This window comes from Mus pahari, chromosome 13 (assembly GCF_900095145.1).
Source record: "Mus pahari chromosome 13, PAHARI_EIJ_v1.1, whole genome shotgun sequence".
NCBI lineage: Eukaryota > Metazoa > Chordata > Mammalia > Rodentia > Muridae > Mus > Mus pahari.
Window position 1 is genome coordinate 56,281,138 of NC_034602.1, and position 24,893 is coordinate 56,306,030.

General features: G+C 42.0%; 1 protein-coding gene across 4 annotated transcripts in view; it reads right to left on the reverse strand.

The window, feature by feature from the left end:
* Rfc1 (replication factor C subunit 1) overlaps positions 1–24,893 on the reverse strand; it is a 71,237-nt gene that overhangs the window by 22,830 nt on the left and 23,514 nt on the right. For all 4 annotated transcript variants that reach the window (XM_021210414.2, XM_029544953.1, XM_021210413.2 and 1 more), the window contains exons 4-11: positions 24,036–24,158; positions 15,361–15,593; positions 14,372–14,449; positions 11,007–11,084; positions 9,596–9,683; positions 7,458–7,735; positions 4,912–5,019; positions 3,317–3,496 (exon numbers count right to left, since the gene is read on the reverse strand). In XM_021210414.2, coding sequence (XP_021066073.1) covers positions 3,317–3,496; positions 4,912–5,019; positions 7,458–7,735; positions 9,596–9,683; positions 11,007–11,084; positions 14,372–14,449; positions 15,361–15,593; positions 24,036–24,158 — 1,166 coding nt within the window. The remainder of the gene's footprint in view (positions 1–3,316; positions 3,497–4,911; positions 5,020–7,457; positions 7,736–9,595; positions 9,684–11,006; positions 11,085–14,371; positions 14,450–15,360; positions 15,594–24,035; positions 24,159–24,893) is intronic.

Sequence of the window (24,893 nt, forward strand, 5' to 3'; positions counted from 1 at the left end):
AAAAAAAAAAAAAAAGGCGTGCACCATGTCTAAGTGTTTTGTTCATGTATATGTCTGCGTACCGTGACTGTGCCTGATACTCAAAGAGGGCTTCAATCCCCTGGAGCTAGAATTATAAACAGTTGTAAGTGCCATGTGGGTGCTGGGACTTGAACCCAGGTTCTCTCCAAGAGCAACAAGTGCTCTTATCTTACAAGTGCTAAGCCCCAACACTGGAATTAAAAAAAAAAAAAAAAAAAAAATCACGAAAAGTTATCAGTAAGGGTGAAATCCAGTAATGGGTATATGAACTATGAAAGAGGCCGTGATTAAAGCTAGCTTTCCTAGTTTTGAGGCTGCTGCTGACTTTTCAGTTTGAGGCGTGTGGTGAAGTCCATTAAAGATATAAGTGAAGCTGGACAGTGGTGGCACAGGCCTTTAAATCCCAGCACTTTAGAGGCAGAGGCTGGCTTTCAACAGCTACAGAGCAAGTTCCAGGACAGCCAGGGCTACACAGAGAGACACTGACTCAAAAAAGAAAAAAAAAGGGGGAGGGGATAAACATAAATAAATAAGTATATAATTGATAATGAAAGTACCAAGTCCAATGTGAAGCTCCCGCCTCAGAATGGCTATTCTAACTATACAAACGCTCCTATGCGATACACAGACTTTGAGTCTGGATAATGTCACTCTCTACATAATGTTTATTTACAAATTCTTTACATAAGGTTTTAAAATTACCATTAAGAAATGGGACTACGAGCCAGACGTGGTGGCGCACGCCTTTAATCCCAGCACTCGGGAGGCAGAGGCAGATGGATTTCTAAGTTCAAGGCCAGCCTGGTCTACAAAGTGAGTTCCAGGACAGCCAGGGCTATACAGAGAAACCCTGTCTCGAAAAACCAAAAAAAAAGAAAAAGAAAAAAAGAAAAAAAAAAAAAAAAAAAAAAAAAAAAAAAAAGAAAAAAAAAGAAAAGAAATGGGACTATGGATGTGGCTCAGTGGCTAAGTGTGCTGGGCACACAAGCGGAAGAACCTGAATTCAAATCCCCAGTGCCAAAATCAAAAGCTGGGTGTGACTGCGTATGTACTTATAACTGCAGCTCTATGCACAGTGGGGACAGAGGTGGCTTCTGGACACCAACCTTGTCCCAGGTTCAGTAAGACATCTCAAAGGAATAAGGTGAAGAGTAACAGAGAAGAAAAATAGCATCTTCCTCTGCCCATTGCTCAAGCACGCACACACACACACACACACAGACATACACGCGTGCGCATGCACACACACACACACACACACACACTGATTGAAAGGCAGAGAAATACAGACTTTGTGGCCCACTTGAACTATGAAGCAACAAGTTGAACAAGAATGTAGATAGGAGGGAGAGAGGAGAGATCAGTCGTGGCACTACATTCCTCTAACACCAGTACGAAGGAAACAGGCAGGAGGAGCCAAGAGTTTACGATCAGCTTAAGCAATGTGGCAAGATCCTTGTTACCTCAAGAAATGAAGGATTAAAGATGCATTTCAGTGGTAGTGCACCTTTCTAGCACATACAAAGGTCTGGGTTCAATGTTTATCACAGATAGATAGATAGATAGATAGATAGATAGATAGATAGATAGATAGATAGATAGATAGATAGACAGACAGACAGATAAGCAAGCTCCTTAAGAATGGTATTTTAGGGCTGGAGAGATGGCTCAGTGGTTAAGAGCACTGAGTGCTCTTTCAGAGGTCCTGAGTTCAATTCCCAGCAACCACATGGTGACTCACAGCCATCTGTAATGGGATTCGATGCCCTCTTCTGATGTGTCAGCGATGGTGTACTCAGATAAATAAAATAACAAATAATTCTTTTTTTTAAAAAATGGTATTTTAGTTACAATTCCTATTACTATGAGAAAACACATAACCAAAAGCAACTTAAGGAACTTGCTCAAAGTTTCTCAGCACAGTGTGTCACTGAGAAAAGGGAGAAAGACAGGAATTCAACCAGGACAGGAACCGAGGCAGAAACTGAAGCAGAGCCATGCAGGGCTGCTGCTTACATGCTTCCCTCTCACAACTCGCTCAGGCTGCTTTCTTACAGCACCCAGGACCAACAGCCCTGAGGCCACATCACCCACAGTCACCAATCAAGAAAATGCACCTCGAGCATACCTAGTAAGGGCACTTCTCAACTGAGGTGCCCTCTTCCAAAAGAACGCTAGCTGTGAGCTGACATAAACTAGCCAGCCCGAGCGAGTGCAGAGTAGTGTGGTGCAGCATCGCTGCTCCTGTGCTCCCCTTTACCTTTGCTCCCTAGGAAGGCACAAAGCCAGGAGACCAAAGTCCAGCTCTTCCCACCCCTCTCACTCACGTCCAACTCATGCAGCAGTCATTTCCACCGCCCTCCGGCTAACAAGGCCCCAGTGTGTCCATCTCCCAGTGACACTTACCAGCAGCAGGCCTACCCGATCAGAAGCCATGTCAACTAGTGAGATGGCATCCTAGAGTGTTGCTGGGACAGAGCCTGTGAGACCAGCCCCAGCTACGATGGCCACTGCTCTCCGCTTCCGGCCCGGCAGGCAGCTACCTCACAAACATGAGGCAACAGGTTGATGCCCATAAGGCTGGCAGAAGTAGGGCTGGGCCTCTCTGGGTTGAGTTCGTGAGCTGCTAAACATCCTAGTGACTACTGCCTTGTCAGGGCAAGCTAAACCCATCAGTCAGGGATCCTATTACTTTCCCACTGACCTCTGCTTCTTCCTCACACACTTCCAATAGTGAAAAATTAAGATGGGATCTATAGTGGCATGTATCAGAAAACTTTGAACTAAAAACAAAAGCAAAAAAACAAAAACAAAAAAAATAAAACTATGGGGGCTGGTGAGATGGCTCAGTGGGTTAAGAGCACCCGACTGTTCTTCCAAAGGTCCAGAGTTCAAATCCCAGCAACCACATGGTGGCTCATAACCATCCATAACAAGAACTGACGCCCTCTTCTGGAGTGTCTGAAGACAGCTACAGTGTACTTACATATAATAAATAAATAAATCATTAAAAAAAAAATGAAACTATGTATGTTTAAAACTTTTTTTTAAGTTTTAAATTAGAATATATAAAGATAATCCAGTAAACAGTAACTGTTTCCAACTGAATAACCAAAATCCTGTAGTCAGTCCCAGCACACAACACAGCACATGGTACACAGAGAGGACAAATCTGCAGGATGAAGGCTTTCTCCCCTTCTTAGTACCCTGAAATGTGGCCAGGGGCATTACCACAGTCACACTGCGCATGCCACTGCAGGCAGGCACCGCCGTGAGAAGAGGTAGCAGAACCCACCTTGTCACTCTTGGACTGCCCACCGTCTCGGCCCATGACGAGGTAGTTGGTTTTCTTGCTCACGTTTCCTGTTACTTTCCCCCCATAACGTTCAATTAGAGACTTGGCTTCATCTCGTTCAATGGACTCCAGCACTCCTGTGATCACAAACGTCAGGCCTTCCAAGCAATTTTCAGCTCCCTACAAAACCACAGTGTTCAAGCAGAGAAGAAATTATATGGTAGCTTTCCAAAGAAATATTTGGCAGCCAAGCTGCAACAAGCTGACTTTTCTCACCCAACATCATAAATAACCCAGCGGGAAACCTGGCTAGGGAATTACAGCAGAGCCTCAGTGAACCTTGGTGTAAATTCTGATGAATGCCTTACACGCTAACATTTTACAGCTACCAAAAGAACAAAGAGAAACATACTGTTAGCAAACGTTAAAATTACCCGCCTGTGCTATTCTCCACTGTCCATATTTAAACCCGCAATTAGCTTTCATACCTGGATGTAATCTGCCCACTGAAATGCCTGCTGCTGCTAGAGGGCAGCTTCGGTTCTGGAAAGCTTATCAAGTGGGAGCTCTCCCCATTCCCTGAGATGGTTATGAGCCACTGTGTGGGTGTGGATGTTGAACTCAGGTCCTCTGTAAAAATCTTTAAAAAAAATTGACTAATTTCAAGAGAGTATTTTGTTTACATGTATGTCTGTGTACCATGTACATGCTTGGTGCATGCTGAAGCCAGAAGAGGGGGTTGGAACTCCTGGAGCTGTTGACAGTTGAGAGCCACCATGTGGGTGTTGGGAATTAAGGCCATGTTCTCTGGAAGAGCACTTAACCATAGAGCCATATTCTAAGCCCCAAAGAGAATGTGTGCGTGCACACAAAAGATTTATTTATTTTTATTTCATGCGTATGGGAGTTTTGTTTGCACCATGTGCACCATGTACTTGCAATGCTCACAGAAGCCAGAGGGAAAATTGATCCCCTGGAACTGAAGTTACGGGTGGTTGTGGTCTACCACGTATGTGCTGGGAATCCACCTGAGGCCCTCTAGAAGAGCGGCCAGTGCTCTTAACCACTGAGTCATTGTTCCAGCCTCAAGTGACATGGTTTTTAATGAAACAGGAAAAACATATAGGACTTGGTGATAATTGGAAGTGAGAAGTGTAGCTGAATGGGTATCAGAAATGGTCTGGTGATGGCACACACATCTGGGTAAATGAAGGCAGAGCATTTTAGATGTTTCTCTACCATATTCTCTAAGAGCACCTTGGACTTTTCTCTCGCAGCAGATAACAAAATTACTATCAAATATGAATGCACTTAAAATGCTGTCCTTAAGCTCTGAGTACCACAAAGGCAAAGAACCTTCACCAGCTCATGGAAAAGCACATCCCTCATCAAGCTACTTACTGTCTAAGGGAAAATGTCTAAGTGTCCATCCCATGAGTCACAATGTGAATACAAACGTCTAACTCATCAGACAGCAGCTGACACCTTCTGTTTATACCGGCTCACTAGCTCCTTGCTGACCTAGCAGTGAATGCGCATCAGAACCCTGAGGCAGAGTCCTCACATGGGAGTAGCACACTCTTCGTGACTCTTACCTTGGGTATTTCTTTGGAGCCCAGAGCTTTAGGACCTTCTCGGTTTAAGTAGCTTCGATAAGCTTGATAGTTAGTGCGCTTCTTTTCAGAGTCTTCTGGGCTTACAGACTTTGGGCAGAAGGAGAAAAAAGCCATGTAAAATTAAAATGTACCTCAAAAAAAATACAGATAATTTTATTTATATATATACTACAGATTATATTATATCCACCTTAAGGTTTCTGATCCAGAGATATTGGGTATGTCTTACACATGTGTATTAGGGAACTACAATACTGTGTCATTATTTTTTCCAATTCCTATTTTAAATTGCTTTAACTTATGAGTAAGTCCAAATCTCCTGAAGTAGACAAAATATTATTTTGTATAAATAAGTGACAAAACCAATAAGATAGTTAAGCTGATTATGAGTAAAATAAACTATTATAGCTGATCTTAGAAACCAAGCCTCAGGCAGTTGCGGCTGCTGCTGCTGCTGCTGCTGCTGCTGCTGCTAAGACAGTGTGAGGACCTGGCTGGCGTGTAACTTACTATGTAGACCAGGCTGGCCTTGAACTCAGAGATCTACCGATGTCTGTTTCCTGAGTATTATGATTAATGGCACATACCATCATATCTGACCCCAATTCTACTTAACAATGGCTCTCACCCATTCAAAGATCCACTTAAATTATAGTGGGGCTTATCAAATTATAGCTGTCTAGATCATGTATGGAAAGCCATATTTCTTTAAAGATTTATTTATTATATGTAAGTACACTGTAGCTGTCTTCAGACACTCCAGATCTCATGACAGATGGTTGTGAGCCACCATGTGGTTGCTGGGATTTGAACTCAGGACCTTCGGAAGAACAGTCAGTGCTCTTAACCACTGAGCCATCTCTCCAGCCCCCCAAAAGTCATATTTTTAATAAGATTCAAAACAGGGTCCCATAAACCAACCGGGAATGTTATTCATTTGTAACAGTAATTCTATTTTGTGAAAGGCTGAAACTAAAAACAACTCGGAACTGTCTACATGCCTGCCTGCTCCTTGTTTCTTCTGCAACAAGGGCTGTCTCGCTATGTAGTAGAAGCTGGCCTTGAACTATCAGCCTTTCTTCATCAGCTTCCCAAGTGCTGAGATTATCGCCTGGCTATAACGGAAGCATACTCAATTACTACGCCAGAATTATTTGACTAAGATCAACTGAGTCTACTAAACTCAGATGCCCTCCCCAAACTATTTAAATACAAGTTCTACATTATTTCTAGTCCAACTATGAAAAATACCATAAAAATAATATTATCACTTTTTAAATTTTTGTTTCCTCCTTCCCCAAAAATATTCACCCTCTGCAAACTTCCCCATGTATTTAGTGTGCCTGAAGAAAAAAACTCCACCAGATAAATATTTAGTGAAGAAAAATCTGAGGCCAAAAAGCTAAGTGAGGCTTCAAGCATGTTTATGAGAATTTCCTGAAAACATAAGTATTTCAAAATCTTCACCACTTCAGTTCAGTTCTATGCATACACGTTTGTACACACACACACACACACACACACACACACACACACACACACACACCCCACAATGGTGATAAGCAGTTAAAATAGACACACTAGTCTGTCCTTAATGTTAAATGCCTAAGAGGTATGATAGAATAGTGGTTTCTTCTTACAGATCTAAAGTGCTTCCAAAATGAAATTTCAAAAAGACCATTATCATCTTAAATATATCTGAAGACAAAGAAAATTCAGTGTGTGTTTGTATGTGTGATTGCATGTGGAGGTCAGAGAACAATCTGTAGGAACCAGTTCTCTCCTTCCACCGTGTAGAGCCCAGGTACAAAACTCGGGTTCAGCGCCCTACCCACTGAGCTATCTCACTACCAAAGACATATCCCTTCCTCCTTTCTACACACACATCAAGAAATAACCAGATCAGGATCCCTTATCTGTTCAGCACTAATGGTATGCTCAAAAGCTGGCTCTAGGCTGTCTCAATGCTCACAGTGCTATTTTGTCTTCAGAGAGCTCATGTCTAGCTCTGCCTTTGATACTAAGTGCCTAAAAGGCACCATGGAGTGCTGGTTTCTCCTTATAAATCCAAAGTGCTTCAGAACTGGAGGCTCAAAATCACCATTATCTTCTTTATATAAAGACAAAGAAAGTTCCCTTTGTGATTCTGATGACCAAGATTACAAGTAGGTAATCTTGGAAAAGCTACTTAAATTCTTTCAGCCTGTTTCTTCATCTTTACAACAAATAATAAAAGCAAATGTCTCAAAGGTTATTGTGAAGATTATGGAATATAATTTATATATACATATATAATAGCAATACACATTGGCTCATTTCCTATACTAATAGTGACTATTCTTTAAGAGATTTACATGAGATGCTTCCAGGGATCAAGCAAGGAGCCAAGTATATTAGGCAAGCCCCAACCACTGAGCTACACTCCCAGCTTCAAATTATTTTTTTACAACAATGTAGGAACATGATGAACAATCCACCTGAACGGCCATGTGTTCCTAAATTACATCATTTCACAAAGTCCCTACCTCTGTCTTAGTTGGAGAAACTTTCGTTTTCTTCGGAGTTGTCTTCTGTCCTTTGGGCTCAATGACGCTCTCTTTTCCTCTTGCAGCCAGCAGCTCTGTTTCTTTGTAAGAACTTTCTTCTTTTGCTTTCATAAGAGCCAGTTTGGCACTGGCCTTGGGAGAGGCCCAGGCTTCTTTCTGGTGAGCTGACTTGCAGGGCTGCTTAGTGTCTTCTGAAGCCCTCCCCTTGCCATGCTTAGCAGGACTGGATGTCCTTCTTCCATTTGAGAAATGCTCGGCTTTCACAAAGGAGAAACCAGGATTGTTATTTGGGTTTCATGACAGCCAGCATCAACATTTTCTTCATCGTTGTGATTTTTTAGTACTACGTAGCATCACATTATTTCAAAACATTTACTACTTTAGCTTATATAGCATCCTTATTTTTTAAACTTATATATTCACATAATATATATTTTTGTAACCAGTTCAAACTGAGAATTGTCATTATAAATACAAACTATGCCTTTGACATATTATTGTAAACAGCATGGAAAGATATGGATGTAGCCCAATAGTACAGTACTGCCCACCAATGCACAAAGCCTGAGACCAATCCCGGGGCGGTGTGGAAAGACCAAGATTCCCCTCCTCAGATATGCTATAAAATGTATAGATAAAACTTACTGACTGGGATCTGTTGCACAGAATTCTGTAAAGCAGTGGGAGCCCCCAAATCCTGAGTCATCAAGGCTAAAAAGTGCTACATAAGCAGATTTACTTCTAGAATTACATCACCTATTAGTCCCCCACATTTGCAGGCTCCATTCAGTCAGCCAGGAATAGAAAATATTTTAATTGTGTATATACAAACCATGTTTGTTTATCCTGATCACTATTCTCTAAACAATCATCACAATAACTGTTTACATACCATTATACTGCATGAAAGTAATCTAATAATGGTTTAAAGTACACTGGAAGAGAAGCTGTCTATAAATTATATGTAAAGTCTACCCTTGCGCATAAAGAGCTTAAGTGTCCATAGTCATGAGGATCCACATGGGTCATGAAACTAATGTTTCACAGATAATGAGGGGCATCTAGGCCACAGGTCTGTATTCCAACTCCTCAGAGGGCAGTGGCAGAAAGACTGCGGTTTTAAGTGTAAAGTACAGAATGATTTAGGACCAGCCTGGGTAACTCACTAGAACCCCATCGCAACAGAAAAAGAAAAAGGAGAGCTGAGAACACAGCTCTGAGACAGATCACTTAAGTAGTATGTGCAAGACCCGAGATTCAATCCCTGATAGAGCAAAGTAAACAGAAACAGGTAAGAAAAGGCAGCGGCTGACTGTATCAGTAGATGGTGCAATATCAGGACCATTGCAGAACAGGCTATCCAAGATAATCTGAAGAGCTTCAGATGGTCTGGACAATCCAGAGGACAACTCTGTGACACTATCTCTAACATGAAAAGCTCAAAACATTTGCTTGTCTTCACACAATAAAATCCACATACTGAAAGATAGTCAGACATTAACAAAGTGTACCCTAATACACTTTACACAACACTAAATGCAGGAGGGCATTCTCCTCCAGTAAATAGCTTTCAAAGTGCAGGGAATCCTTGATTTAGGACTGTTCAACCTAAACGTTTTCAACTTTATCTTAGTATCTTAGAGGCAAAGGGGAGGAGGGAAGGGATGGGGGAAGGGTTGCAGGTGGGAGACACATTTGAAATGTAAATAAATAAAATAACCAATTAAAAAGAGTTTTCAACTTTATACTGGTGCAAAAGAAACACACAATCAGCAGAGAGATGGGTAATTTTGAGGTTTGATTTTTACAGGAATGTGACTGTAAATCAGCCTGCCATCCCTGTGGGTTCCATATTCATGGACTCAGTGACCTGTTGAGGTATCAGGCTGGATGCATACCTACACTTCTCACTATGACATGATCTAACTGCTGACAGTCTTGGAGTTAGCATAAGTACATCTGAGCCTAGGAGCACCTTTACCTAAATGGAGCACAGTCAAACAGCTCGCTGAATGTCCACGAAGCAATTAGTGCAAAGAAGGGTTTAGCAAAGTTAGCGAGTATTCTCTTCTACAAAGACAAGCCAGTGCTCTCTTACATTCCTCTGCCACCATTACCTTTATTAGGGCTTTTCTGCTTTGCTGCTTTGCTTAAATCAGCTTGGACAGATGAAAATGATTCTCCCTCTTCAGAATCCTTTCGGGCCTAAAACAAGTTTAAAAAGTGTCCAAAGTGTTAAGTAATAGGAAAACTATTACTATAAAATGTGCTGTTAAAACAAATTAAAATTTTAAATTTAAGGGTCACCTTCCAAACCAGCAAAATACCACAATAAACTGTCATCCGTTTATCCACAAAAAACTACCACAGCAAAGGAAATGTTTTATTACTTCATTTTACTGATAAGGAAACAGATGAAAGATTATAGCAATAATTCAATAAAACACTTCATTCCACCCAGTCTCCTAATCCAGAAATGGAAGTCGTATTAGAGTTTCTTTTATCTCAACTCCCAAACTAGAAACAAACAAACAAAGCAGGAAAAAAAATGATAACAAATTAAAGCCCAGTGGAAAAATAAAAGAGAAGTCAAGAGTAGCCGCTGATACCCTGACCTCAGTACTGGTAGCTGAAGGCTGAGCCAGGAGCACTGCCAGGTTTCAAACCTGTCCTGGCTACACAGTATCAGGCCACCCAAAACTAACCCAGCAAAGATCGCCTCAAAAAACAAAGCCTAAGAGAGCATGTTCTCAAGAGAAAACAAAGTGCTACAAAGGAGGCCCTGCTTCCTGAAAAGAGCATTTAGTTATTAAATCTGCATTCCATAGGAACTGATAATCATTATTCTGAAATAATACATAAAAATACCTTTTGCGGGCTGGAGAGATGGCTCAGCGGTTAAGAGCACGGATTACTCTTCCAGAGGTCCTGAGTTCAATTCCCAGCAACCACATGGTGGCTCACAACCATCTGTAATGGGATCCGATGCCCTCTTCTAATATGTTTGAAGACAGCTACAATGTACTCATATAACTAAAATAAGTAAATCTTATTTTAAAATCCCTTTTGATAAGAAATAAAGGTAAAACCACTGTGTTTTGTAGGGCAAGTTCTGCTTTATTTCTTGAAACCTTTCAGAAAGAATTACATTGTAAATGAATTTGCATACACACACACACACATATACACAACACATGCGCGTGCACGCATACACACAGTATAAATTAAAACAGTGTAGCTAGTGGGAAGACTCAATGGCTAAAGTCACCCCACATCCTGCAGCTGCATGAGGACGTATGGCACACTATGCCAAGCATGGCAGTGCATTCCTCTAACTGCAGTGCTGGGAAGGACACAGGAGGATCCTGGAGGCTCACTCCCTGGCCAGCCAACTTACAAGAAATGGGAAGTGCCAAGGTCAACTGAGGTGGAGGACAAGACCACATCATCTACCTCTGGCTTGCATGTGTACACACGTGTATACACACACACAGACACACACACACACACACACACACAAAATGCTACCTTTTTGATCTTGGGTTCTTCATCCAACAAGGCCAGTGTTCTTGCAAATTCTTCATCTTCATGCAACTGCCTCTCCAACTGTAAAAAGCAAAACACAGTAAGATGCTTTTGGCTTTTTGTACCCAAAAGTTTTTAAATGTGTGGTTCATATGTTTAGGAAAAAACAGAAAAACTTCCTGAAAATAAAAATGACATCTTCCCACTATACACCGACAGTCAAGTATCACAAGCTTGCTTTGCTAAACCAACTTATATTACAGACTCCACTTCTAGATCTACACCATAATAAAGTTAACATATTTCAAATTTGTTTCTTTATTACATTTTTATTTCTTGTGTATGTGGGTATGCATGCATGGCACAACTGAGATATTTGTTTCGGGTTTTTTTTTTTTTTTTTAGATTTATTTTATTTATTTATTATATGTAAGTACACTGTAGCTGTCTTCAGACACTCCAGAAGTGGGTGTCAAATCTCATTGCGGATGGTTGTGAGCCACCATGNGGTTACTGGGATTTGAACTCAGGACCTTCGGAAGAGCAGTCGGGTGCTCTTACCCGCTGAGCCATCTCACCAGCCCTTGTTTCGGTTTTTGTTGTCGTTTTGAGACAGGGTCTCACTATATAGTATTGACTGGTCTGGGATTTGCTATGTAGACCAGACTGGCCTCAAGCTCTTTTGGAGATCTTTCTGCCTCTGCTGGGATTAAAGGTGTGTACCACCACAGCCAGCTAAGGAATATTTATAAAACACTAAGTGTGAAGTGTCCAGCTAATAAAATGAAGAACCACATATGGTCTGTTCAGGACACTACAACAAGCACTGAGACACAGTCAGCCAATGTTCTCTAGGGCCAGCTCCATAGAGAAGCATTACATCACAATGTCAATAAACAGTACAGTCCTGGGAGTCTGGGGTCAGGGAAGGGGTCCACAAAGCCCTAACATGAAGCTTCAAGATGAGTCCTCCCGGTGAACTCAGCATCTGCAAACACCAGGCTCACCCACTCTTCCCACCCCATTCCCCACTCCCTTAGTCCCCTCTGCCTGAGCCTCTTCATCTCCATTCTTTTGTTGTTTTTTAAAGATTTATTTTATTTACTTTATGTATGTGAGTACACTATAGCTGTACAGATGGCTGTGAGCCACCATGTGGTTGCTGGGATTTAAACTCAGGACCTTCAGAAAAGCAGTCGGTGCTCTTAACCACTGAGCCATCTCTCCAGCCCCTTCATCTCCAATGTTAAGAGCAATCTTAAAAGTGTTTGTCTTTTGTTTTCTCCTCAAGGTGTCATACAGGTATACAAGTATTAAGCCCTACACAAATGCTAAGTCACTTGCAAAAACACAGCTTCAGCTGAGTGCCAGACTTGTCTCCTTGTTCCTCCACCACTTCCTCTATCAGACATCTGCCACTATCAAAACAGAACTCTTTTTAATTTATTAATGTGCATTTGTGTGTGTGTGAATGGGTGTTCAGGTATAGCACCGAGAACAACTTTTCTTCTACCCTGTACATGGATACCAGAAATCAAACTCAGGTGGGCAGGATTCCATGTCAAGCAGCTTTAACCACTGAGCCATCCTGTTGGGTCCCAGTTTGGTCCTTGAGGACAAACCTGAACCTGGTTCCAGTTTCTGAGGCCTTGTAGGAAAGCCTAAGCCTGGCTTGAATTCTGAAACCTGTCTCAATCAATTCATACCGGGATGATTCAGCAAGATCTGTTTGGCCCTGCCTCTGCCCCACCATTGCTGATGTAGAGCTTTGCCATTGGCCCTGTCGGTCACTCCTTACCCTCTGTCACCCTTCCCCACCTCCTACTTCTTCTTGCTCCACCAAAAATCCCCCTCCCTATGTTCCGAACTTATATAAGCGAGAGGCTGATGCCATAAAGTTGAGTTCCTGCTTCGACAAGACTCCTGGCTCAGTGTGTCTCTTTTGGGCCAATGACACTTGCCATCCTGCTTAGCTCCAGAGAGACCCCGGCAGAACCAGGTTCTCTCTCCTCTAGACTGGACCTGCGGGCAAGGAGCTGGCCCCATCCCGTAGGCCCCCAGAACAGAACTAACTTCTTTGTACCAACAGGCTCTGCATCCTGTGTTCTGATCTGCATAACAGCATCGCTGTTCATCCAGCTGCTCCGGTCACCTCTCACTTCCAACCTGACACAAGCCAACACACTTGCCACCTGCCATACCTCAACAATCTCTATGCTGGTCTGCTTTTGCTCATGCCCAACTACTGGGAAAGACTTCAATTTACCCTGTATGCACTACAGAAGCCAGTATAGTTTTAAGACCCACCAAGTCATGCCACTTTATTAAGGACTCCAATGGTGTCCATCTCACAGAAGCTAAATCTAAAGTCCTGACCAATCAATGTCCTTTTTCTAGGTACCAAAGACTCACTGTGACCTACAAGAGCTGCTGATGGCTACTCCTCCAAACCCCTAACTTCCTTCTCACTCATCTGTCTGGCCATACTGATCTCCTGAGCATACCTTCTCAGATGCTTGCCCTTGTGGTCCTGTGCTCAGTGGGGATCTGAGTAGTCAGCAATGGCTGCCTGTGCTTCACTCTCTGACACCGTGCACTCCCTACCTGCCCCAGAACACCACTTGCACTCTGCACGTCTGTCACTTCCCAGAATCTTGTTTTCTTCCTTGGTTTTCTCTTTAAACTGTAATCACCTACTACCTACAGCCGTGCTAGGAACTCGGTAAGTGATCAGATCACTTGTCAGATACGGGTTTACAGCTCAAGAGAGAATCCTGAACCAAAGGCAGATTTCTAAGTCATCAGTGTATATAGTAAAGGGACATGGGAAAGAGTATATATGCTCAGAATGAAAGCAAAAAGAAGACAGGAGAAAATGGAATTCTTTCAAATACACTACAGAACCTCCTATTCACAGAACTTCAAAATGTTTACATAAATAATTATCTGTTAGTCTCATCATTTATAATTTATAGGAACTTATATTCTCATATACTTTATTTTAATTTATTCTACACCAAACTCCTAATGAGGATCAATTTGAGCTAATCATGGCTGTGCACCACTATAATCCCAACACTCAGAAAACTAAGGCAAAATTGTGAGTTCAAAGCCAACTTGGCCTACACAGTGAGTTCTAGTCCTGCCTTGGATGGATGGATGGATGGATGGATGGTGGATGGATGGATGGATGGATGGGTAGATGGACATACGCAGAGACAGACAGATACACAGACAAGACAGGGAGGCAGGCAGAACTCATCTTAAAAGAGAAAAGGATTAAAACCACCTAGACTGTTTGCCTGGCTAACACAAGTCCCAAGTCAGAACAGCAAGCTAACAGTGACACCTAAGTGGAATGGCAGTACCTCTGCATCTTCATCCAGCTGCAGCTGCTTGGCGATGGCCTCGTCATTTAATCTGGAATCCTCTGTGTTTTGAGAAGACTGTATTCCAAAGAAAAGCAAAAAAGATAAGCAGAAATCTGACTAAAAATAAAGTTTTGGTCTGTTTGTTTGTTTTTCTGGCAACACTAACTAAACACATTACTGAGAGATAGGTCGCAATCCATACAGGCACAAAGTCGAGTTTGTGGCTGTTCTGGTACATCCAATCTCATAAAGACTAGACACTCTACAGACAGATGACTCTCATTTTGTTCTATTGATATGCTCAAAAGAAGTGTGCACACACACGTGCACCCACACAGTATATATAGGTATAATTGGTTGTTGAAGTAGTCTAAAACATTGGCAAATCAATGTTTGGTAAACATGCCATGGTCCTGTGCCAAGGAATCAGCACGCACTATAGCCAGCTTACACTTACACCTTTACTATACTGTATCTATAGGTCCATTTTCTAAATGGCCAGGGAAGAATGAATCGAGTATCAGTCAAACTAGAGCAGATCAGCATAGAGTACATTCTGATAAAACAACATGCATATCCCATTTCAAAATACAATTGTATACATCTGAAGTCAACAGTAAAATAACTTTACATTTTGAAAATTCCATTTAAATTCTAAGAACCATGACTTTTATTTATAGTTTAAATGTTTTCCTGCTTTTGAGTACAAAATATGCATATATATACATATACATATATACACATATATTCTAATTTCCATATCTTCCAAAATGAGGATATTTATCTACATCACAGAAAAATATCTCATTATCAATAAAGCATGTTTGCTTTATTAATCCCAAGCTTTCCTTATTAGTATCCATGAATGGATATCAATTCCATTATGTAGCACAGGCTGGCCTCACACTAACGCTCTTCTTGCCTCAGTCTCCCAAGTGCTGAAGCATCGGTGCACACCAGCGTGCCTGGGCATGCTCAACACTTACTTCTTTCTTTTTGCTTGCCACCATCTTCTTCCCAGATCTCTGGACACTTTCAGTTCCAAAATAATCGAGCACTGACGTCGGTGTGAGTTTTATTGGAGATAATGGTTTGTTCTTAGTCTTAATGTTTTCTTCACTCTTTTTCACGTTTGATGTTCCAAGGTAACTATTTGTAGATACTCCATTCTCTTTTGACTTGGAGGCTGCCTTTTTACATACAAAGTCATCATCTTCATCTTAAATGGAAGGTATTTTTGATAAAGCATAGGTCTTAATTATATAAACTAATCATTTCTACCAGCTTTTAAAAAAAAAAAAAATACTAATACCTTGAGTTGTTTTCTTCCTCCTATCTTCTGAATCTAACAGACACTCTGACATTTACAAGGGCTAGGCCTATGGCTGGCTGTAACACATCCACTATCTACCAGGCACTGAGGACACAACTAAGGGATACAGCAGTGAAAGATGCATTCCCTGACCTCACAGAACACAGTCTCCACGAAAAAAAAAACAAAAACCAGATACGTTAACTTTATACATTCTTTTGTGTGTACACAAACAAATATACACACACATTTGATTTTCAAGCTGCATGAAGAAGTGAAACAAGAGAAGAGTAAGGAGTGATTAAGGATACAAGAGGCCTTAAGTCCAATCTCCAATAGTGACTCCTCATCCCCAAAAAGTGAATGAGGAGAGAGAGAATTCAGTAGAAGAGCACCTGCATAGCACACATAGGAGATCCTAGGTTCACTTCCAACACCATAAAAGAAGGGAAGGAAAGGAAAAGGAAAAGGAAAAGGAAAAGGAAAAGGAAAAGGAAAAGGAAAAGGAAAAGGAAAGGGGAAGGGAAAGAAAAAGAAAAAGAAAAAGAAAAAGAAAAAGAAAAAGAAAAAGAAAAAGAAAAAGAAAAAGAAAAAGAAAAAGAAAAAGAAAAAGAAAAAGAAAAAGAAAAAGAAAAAGAAAAAGTCTGAGAAACTGAAGGATGTCCTTTTGGTAAAGCAATCATCAAAAAGCCTATTCTTGGGAGATCAAACTCAAGGCCTTGTGTGTACCAGGCAAGTACTCTCTCCCTTAGTTTATGCATTTGGTTTCTGGTTTTGGTTTGTTTTTTTCTTTTTTCTAAAATTTTTTTTAAGATTTATTTTTTTATTTTATGTCTATGAGTACATTGTTGCTGTCTTCAGACACACCAGAAGAGGTCATCAGATCTCACTATAGATGGTTGTGAGCCACCATGTGGTTGCTGGGATTTGAACTCAGGACCTCTGGAAGAGCAGTCAGTGCTCTTAACCACTGAGTCATCTCTCCAGCCCGGCTTGGTTTTTCTAGATAGGATTTCTGCATTCCTTGGCTGTCTTGGAACTCACCATGTAGACCAGGCTAGCCTTAAACTCACCCTGCCTCTGCCTCCCAAATGCTGGGATGAAAAGCATGCACCACCATTAGGCTTCTCAATCGTTTGGTTTTTAAATCTATGTAGTTCTGGCTGGCCTTGACCTTCCTACATATCCAGAGCTGACCTCCAACTCAAACCTCCTGCCTCAACAACCCTAATGCTGAGATTTCTAGTATGACCTAATATACCTGACTAGGGAGCATCTTTGATAAGCAACATCTGCACAGAGCCATGAAGACCTAGCAAGAGCAGTCAGATAATGTGAGCTGCAAAGCACCAGTTACCGTGCTCCCTTACAGTGAGTGTTCTCCCAGGCTGAAGGCAGTGTACTGCAGGTTAAGAGTTACATTCTATAGGACTTCCTAGGTGATAGAAAGAAACTCAAGTGGCAGGTAGCACAGAAGCCTGAGTAGCATAACATCACATGTTGGTTAAGTCTTGTCCTCTGGAGAAGACACTGCAAAGAGGAAAGGCAAAGGTAGGGAGCTCAGGAAGCCATTATAGCCCCAGACAAGATGCTGACTAGGGTAGTTCACAGAAGTGGTTAAGAAGTTCAGACTCGGGCTAGTGAGATGGCTCAGAGGGTAAGAGCACTGACTGCTCTTCCAAATGTCCTGAGTTCAAATCCCAGCAACCACATGGTGGCTCACAACCATCCACAATTAGATTCGATACCCTTCTTCTGGTGTGTCTAAAAACAGCTACAGTGTACTTGCATATAACAATAAATAAATCTTTAAAAAAAAAAAAAAAGAAGAAGTTCGGACTCTGGCTACACACATAATGAAGGTTGACATCTAATAATTATCTAATCATTCATTTGGAACCTCAAACTGTTGGGTTTATTAAATTTTATATCCAAAAAGAAAAGAAAAGAAAAGAAAAGAAAAGAAAAGAAAAGAAAAGAAAAGAAAAGAAAAGAAAAGAAAAGAAAAGAAGAAAAGGAAAAGGAAAAGGAAAAGGAAAAGGAAAAGGAAAAGGAAAAGGAAAAGAAAGACCCTCCAGCAGCCAGGGAGTGCCTCGGTGGTATAAGTTGTTTGTTGCCAATCCTGATGACTGCATTCCATCCCTGAGACCCTGACTTCCACATGTGACTAACCTCCAATGCTCACTAAAACACATGCACACACATACATACATACATCTCATATGGGATACATTTTATCCCCAGCCTCTTAAAGCCTCCTCTCCCTTTTTTTTCCCCAGGTACCACATACTCCACACTATGTTCTGCCTTGTCTAAAGCCTATAGATGCGACTGGAAAGAAGATGGCTCATGGTTAAGAGCATCTGTTCTTGCAGAGAACCCAGGGTTCCATTCCCAGCATCTGGATAGTAGCTCACAACCAGCTGTAACTCCAGCTTAGGGGAATCCTAAGCCCTCTGCTAGCCGCAGCAGTTACTATATGCAGGTGGTGCACATACATACAAGCAGGCAAACATAACCACAAAAAATAAAAAATAAGTGCTTTTTGGTTTTTTGTTTTGTTTTGTTTTGTTTTTTGTTTTTTGTTTTTGTTTTTCGAGACACGGTTTCTCTGTGTAACTCTGGCTGTCCTGGAACTCACTCTGTAGACCAGGCTGGCCTCGAACTCAGAAATCCGCCTGCCTCTGCCTCCCAAGTGCTGGGATTAAAGGCGTGCGCCACCACACCCGGTGGGCTTTTCAAAAGAATAATTCTTTATAATATTTTCTTTTAAAAAGCGCTTCACTATGTAAATAGAAGGCAACAGAGGCTATGTGGCCAGGTATGGTGATGCAACCCCATGACTCCAGCACCTCGGTAACTAACGCAGGAGAAATTCCAGTGAGTTCTAGGCCAAAAAGAATCTAACAGTGTAACTTGCTTCCTGCAAAGACACAATCAGTTAACAGGTTTTGCCTGGGCCATCCTCAGGTAAAATAACCCTTCTGCAGTCCTGAACAATGCGCAGAAGTAAAGCATTCCTGTCCTCTAGTAAAGCTGATTTGCCTCTGTCTGTTAGAAGCCAAAGGCAAGCTGCTTTCTCCTCCCTGATAAACAGATCTGAGCCAGATTTCTGACAACTACTTGAAAATCATAGGCAGCTCAACACTAAAATCTCCCTCCAGGATACTTGTCTCCTTGTAAAAACGCCACTTATTTTTATTTATGGACAACATAATCTCAAGTGTGCTAACAACGACCAAGTAAACTAGCATTTTCCACACGGAGAGGAACTGCCTGAGAGAGAAGATGGCCCTGCCACGCTGAGTTAGCCACACGCATCTGTTTGAAAGGATAACAACAAAAGAGAAGGGAATAACGTGAAGGTCTGCAATCAAATCTATTTACAAGGCAAGCAGGAAAAACAAATCTAATTCTGGAGCTCCTGCTGCTCAGAGTTTGGCCTCTGCAGATGGATCTGACTGTCCTGATGCTACGATTCTCTTGCCTTTGCTCTGGAACATGCCAAAATCCAATTAACAGGGAAATTTCATTAGAAAGATTAAAAATAAGTGACTTAGCAACAAGTGAAATCTAAGTAGGGAAGCTGGAGTGAGTAGCCCTAGTGTATGCCTGAAGTGCCTCTCAACGCTTCTCGAGTCAAACCCTGCGCTGTCATCTTGGTTTGGAAGGGCAGAGGAAGGTTCAGTTGTTAGAGCTAAAAACTACTTGAACTTAAATGAAAAAGAAAAGCAGTGAGCATTCCGCCTCCGTTCCTGGGTGTGCTAAGTGACACAGTCTCTGCAAATAAGCAGAAAAACAAAACTGATCGAGAAGCCAGGAGTCTCATTAATAAATGAGCAATAAATCCTCTGAGTCAAAACGAGTCAGTGAAAAGGTTTCTCTCTTTTGTGTATGCTAGGAAATGACACCCAACACTGCGCACACATCCTGTGGGGACAAGAGGCACAAGCAAGTTAAGACACTAATGGAAAAGCAGACTGCATAAATATATACTCAAATAAATACATGTATGCTTAAATACACAAAGATTTTTGATGCCAGGAGAGCCATACCCTCTCCAAGGTAACTCCCCTACACAGGGAGGAGACAGAACAGTCCCTGAGGTGATTTAGAGATATGTTAACCTAAATACTTCAGCCAAGCTGAAAATCTCTAAACTTAGATTCTTTTATGTAAAATCCTAATACGCAAATTAATATTGATTCTCAATAACTATAATCAAATAAAATGGACAGTTCTCTTACTTAAGAGACATTTTCTGCTACAACCATTCCATACTTCATTGGCAGCATCTATAAGAAGCTCTCAAACAGATAGACTATTATACTTGTTACCTCATACATAAAATGGCCTATCTCTAAAATTAAGCAAAGAACAATACTTCCCAAGTTTTGGTTACGGACCTAATAGAGCACCCTAGAAAGTGTAACACCTCCACTTTTTCCCTCAATTAACACTCAGCATAGTTAAGTACAACTCCCAAAGCACTGCCTCCAGAATAACTGTAAGGTCAGCATTAAAAAAGTGGACAAAGAAAGCCCTGATTTCTTCAATCAAACAGCAGCTGCTGGTGAAACTTAGTAAGGTAGCCTTCGGCACGTTAACTCAGGGCCTATGGCTGCATTAAAACGGAAAGCCAGCGCGTGCAGCACAGCAAGCATGTGGGGTTTGTCCTCTGAGAGAGTTCCATTAGTCATGGTTACCTAGATGCATGGTTTTCCTTTTTCTGTAAATTGGGAAATTACTGTAGTTAAAGTCGTTTTTTTATTTGACAACTACTATGTATATGTAGGACAGATTTAATCAAAGTGATGATGAACTATGTCCTAAAGCTGAACTGTAAGCCTGGATGCTCACTACTATAAACAGAAATGCTTGGCACACACACAGTTCCTTCAGTCCTTCTCCTGTTTAGAGAGCATTACGTGGAGCTGAAGAGACGCCAAGATGACTCAAAGTTCAAGAGCACATAGGACCTTGCAGAGGACCTGAGTTTGGTTCCCAGCAAGCACAAAATAGCAGCTCACAACCGCCTGTAATCTAGTTCCAAGGAAGCCAATGCTTTGTGGCATCTGTGGGTACCTGCACTCACATGAACATACTCCCTCCCGGACAGACCACAAACATTCATAATTAAAAAATAAAATCATTCTTTAAATTATTTTTAAAGTACTACACAACAGAAGTAAAATGTAGGCCATATATACAATCTTAAAATAGCCACATTTTAAAAGATAAAGACTGAGTACTGGGGCTGGCAAGATGGCTCAGCAGGTAAGACTGCTCTTCCGAAGGTCCTGAGTTCAAATCCCAGCAACCACATGGTGGCTCACAACCACCCATAATGAGATCTGACGCCCTCTTCTGGTGCATCTGAAGACAGCTACAGTGTACTTATATATAATAAAAATAAATCTTTGGGCCAGAACTAGCAGGGACTGAGCAAATGGGGCCAACCAGAGCAAGCAGAAGTCCTAAATTCAATTCCCAACAACCACATGAAGGCTCACAACCATCTGTACAGCTACAGTGTACTAATATACATAAAATAAATAAAGACTGGGTTCTGTAACTCAGAGACGGAGTGCTAGTCTAGCATGCTCAAAGCCCTAGATTTCATTCCTAGCATCTAAAACAAAATCGTAAAAACAAATCAAATTTTGGGGAGTTGTTCTGTTTTTAGTTTTGTTGTTTTTCAGATAGGGCCTCACTATAGCCCTAACTGGCCTGAACTCACTCTCTTTGTGAGGGTTTCACTGCTGTGAGCAGACACCATGACCAAGGCACCTCTTAGACAACATTTCATTGGGGCTGGCTTACAGGTTAAAAGATTCAGTTCATAATCATCAAGGTGGGAGCATGGCAGCATCCAGGCAGGCATGGTGCAGGAGGAGCTGAGAGTTCTGTATCTTTATCTGAAGGCTGCTATTAGAAGATTGGCTCCCAGGCAGCTAGGACAACAGTCTTAAAGCACATACCCACAATGATACACCTACTCCTCCTCCTCCTCCTCATGGTGCCACACCCTGAGCCAAGCATACACAAACCATCACCCTCACTATGTAATCTCACAGAGATCCACCTGCCTCTACTTCCCACATGCTTGAATTCAAGGCTGTGGCACCATGCCCAGCAGCAATGGTTCCAACCCAAAACCAAGTAAACAGGACATAGTGTTGCAGGCCTGAAATCTTGGCACTGGAAAGTGGAAAGCAGGGGGGTCAGAATCAAGATCACCCCTGGCTACACAGGAAAACCAGACTAGGCTACATGACAGTCTGTCTTTAACATACAACATCACTACTTTCTACATTTCAATTTTATGGGGCACATACTGCTCTTACAGAGAACCCAGGTTCAATCCCAGCTTCCACATGGGAGCTCACAACCATCTGAAACTCCAGGAGTCCCAAGGGATCTGACACCCTCTTCAGGAACCAGGCTCAAACATGGTGCAAAGACACACAAGAAGACAAAGCACATAAAATGAGATTAAAAAATACAATTTTAAAATCACATGGGAAAATAGAATACCATATAATACTAAAACATCATAGTAGGGTACGTACGATAACTAATCTGTCACCCTGAAGAGACCTAGAAATACACGGTGTCAAGACAGGTCTTTGAGTGTGCCACTGACAAGTGTCTTCGACAGACTGAGTGGGGTGGAAGACCCACTATGGGGCTATGATCTTAGAGTGGATAGTGAAGAGAAAACGAGGTGGGCACAGACAGTCATCCCTCTCTGGTTCCTGACTGTGACTGCGACGCGACCAACATCAGCAAGATCCTGTTGCCAAAACTTCCTCACAGTGTCACCCCAAACTAGGAACTAAAATAAACCCTTTCTCCCTTAAACTGTCAGTGCTGTATCACAGCAACAGAAATGTAACTACCACAATGGGTACACTGTCCCCCCAAATTTTCAGCTAAGACAGGACAATGCTCCTTTTACATACACATGCCATGGGAGGAATGGAACAAGCAAAGAGTCAGATGTGGGACACACACCTGTATTCCCAGCAATTGGAGGCAGAAGTAGAAGGACTGCTGTGAGTTCAAGGCCAGCCAGGGTTTATATATATGAAGGGGGGAGGAGACTATAATGGAGGAGGAGTGTTAATGGAGGAGGGAGAGGAGACTGTCAGTGGTCATAAAAGTCTCACATGAGATACTGGCGTCTCTTCAGGAGACTGCACTAAAAACTATCCTAGTGACTAGAGAATCTGTAATCAGAGCCTTAAGTGAGCCTTGATGTACCTAAATCAGAAGATAAAGACAGCCTGGTCCACAGTTAAAGGCCACTCTATCTGCAACTGACATTCCCAGGGTGCCGGGAAGCTTCATCACCCCGCCTTCATTTACACAGCCCAGTTACCAAACTGTTTCCCTTAACCCTCCCATGGATCCAAACTGTCACAAAGGTAGCCATGGTAAAGAAACCTCTTAAATATTGTACAATGTACCTAAGCAGATGTTTAGCAACAGTACAAAAGCATTAAAAACACTAATCTATCCCCATTGTAAGAAACACCTCAGTCTATTAAATGTTTCCAAAAAATAGCTCAAGGGCTGTAGAGATGACTCAACAGTTAAGAGGGCTAGCCACTGCTGGGTGGCGGGTACACGCACACCTTTGATCCCACCATGTGGGGGACAGAGGCAGTTCACGGCTAGTCTAGTCTACAGAGCAAGTTCCAGGACAACAAGGACTACACAGAAAAACCCTGTGAAGGAGGGAGGTGGGGGGAGGAGAAGAGGGAGAGTTAGAGGAGGAAGAGGAAGAGGAAGAGGAGGAGGGGAGAGAAGGAGGGGGGAGGAGGAGGAAGAGGAAGAAGAGGAAGAGGAGGAAGAGGAGGAAGAGGAGGAAGAGGAGGAAGAGGAGGAAGAGGAGGGAGAGGAGGAGCTACTCTTCGAGGACAGGTGTTTGATACCCAGCATCCATAGAGGCTCACAGTAGCCTATAACTCCAGACCCAGGAGATCCAACACTCTTGTGTGGCCCCCCACAGGCACAGACATATGTTTAGACAAAACACCTATACACATAAACAAAATTCTTTTGAATTCCTGTGGGGGTTGGAGATTCAGCTGAGTGGTAGAGAACTTGCCCAGCAAGTGCAAAGGCTCTAAGGTCAGTCCTCAGCTCTGAGAAGAATAAAAACAGACAAGGACAGGAATATAGATCAGTGATAAGAGTGTTTACCTCGCATGCATGAAGTGCTGGATTTGACCCTCATCAGTAACTAGACCTTTACCACACAAGAAATTTCAAAGATAATGATGTCCTTCCCCTGACAGATACCATTCAGAGAAAACAAAAGGAACACATTTGGTACCTTACCTGTCTCAGAAACGTAGGTAACAGGATCCTTCCCAGAGATTTTACCAGGTTTAGAAGACAGTGACAATTTTTCTGATTTCTTTTTAGCATTTTTTACCTGTACTGTCTCCTCTGACTCTGAATCTACAAGAGAAAAATTAAACCGTGAAAAGAAACATCAGCATATTTTAAAGTAGTCATTCTACTTCTTGGGCAATCCCCCAAGAAGCATGTCTTGAATCTTTACATTACTTTTTTGTTGTTGTTGTTTTTGTTTTTTTGGTTTTTTGAGACAGGGTTTCTCTGTGTAGCCCTGGCTGTCCTGGAACTCACTTTGTACACCAGGCTGGCCTCGAACTCAGAAATCTGCCTGCCTCTGCTTCCCGAATGCTAGGATTAAAGGCGTGCGCCACCACCGCCCGGCTATCATATTGTTGTTATAACAATAGCCACAAACCAACTGGCTTAACAACTACACATGTGGCAGAGACACAGTTCAGTTGGTAGCGGTCCCTGCTGCTAGCCTGATAACCTAAGCCCAGTCCCCGGGAACCACATAGTAGGGGAAAGTCAACTCCCCCAAATGACCACCTGTCCTCAACACACACAATGTGGTACACACCCCCACAATTACAAAAGAAAAAAAGTCTAACATAAATACATTATCTTTAACAGTTCTGAGCAATGGCTGACACAGGTCTCATGGGGGCATCAGTAGGGTTCCCTAGGGAAGAATCCATTTCTTTGTCATTTCCACCTGCCTAGCGGCTGCCACCAACACATCTTAACCTCTTCTCCCATCTTCTTTTTTTTTTTTTTTTTTTTTTTTTTTTGTTGGTTTAACATAAGTGAATCACACTGTGGCTCCTGAATGGTCCT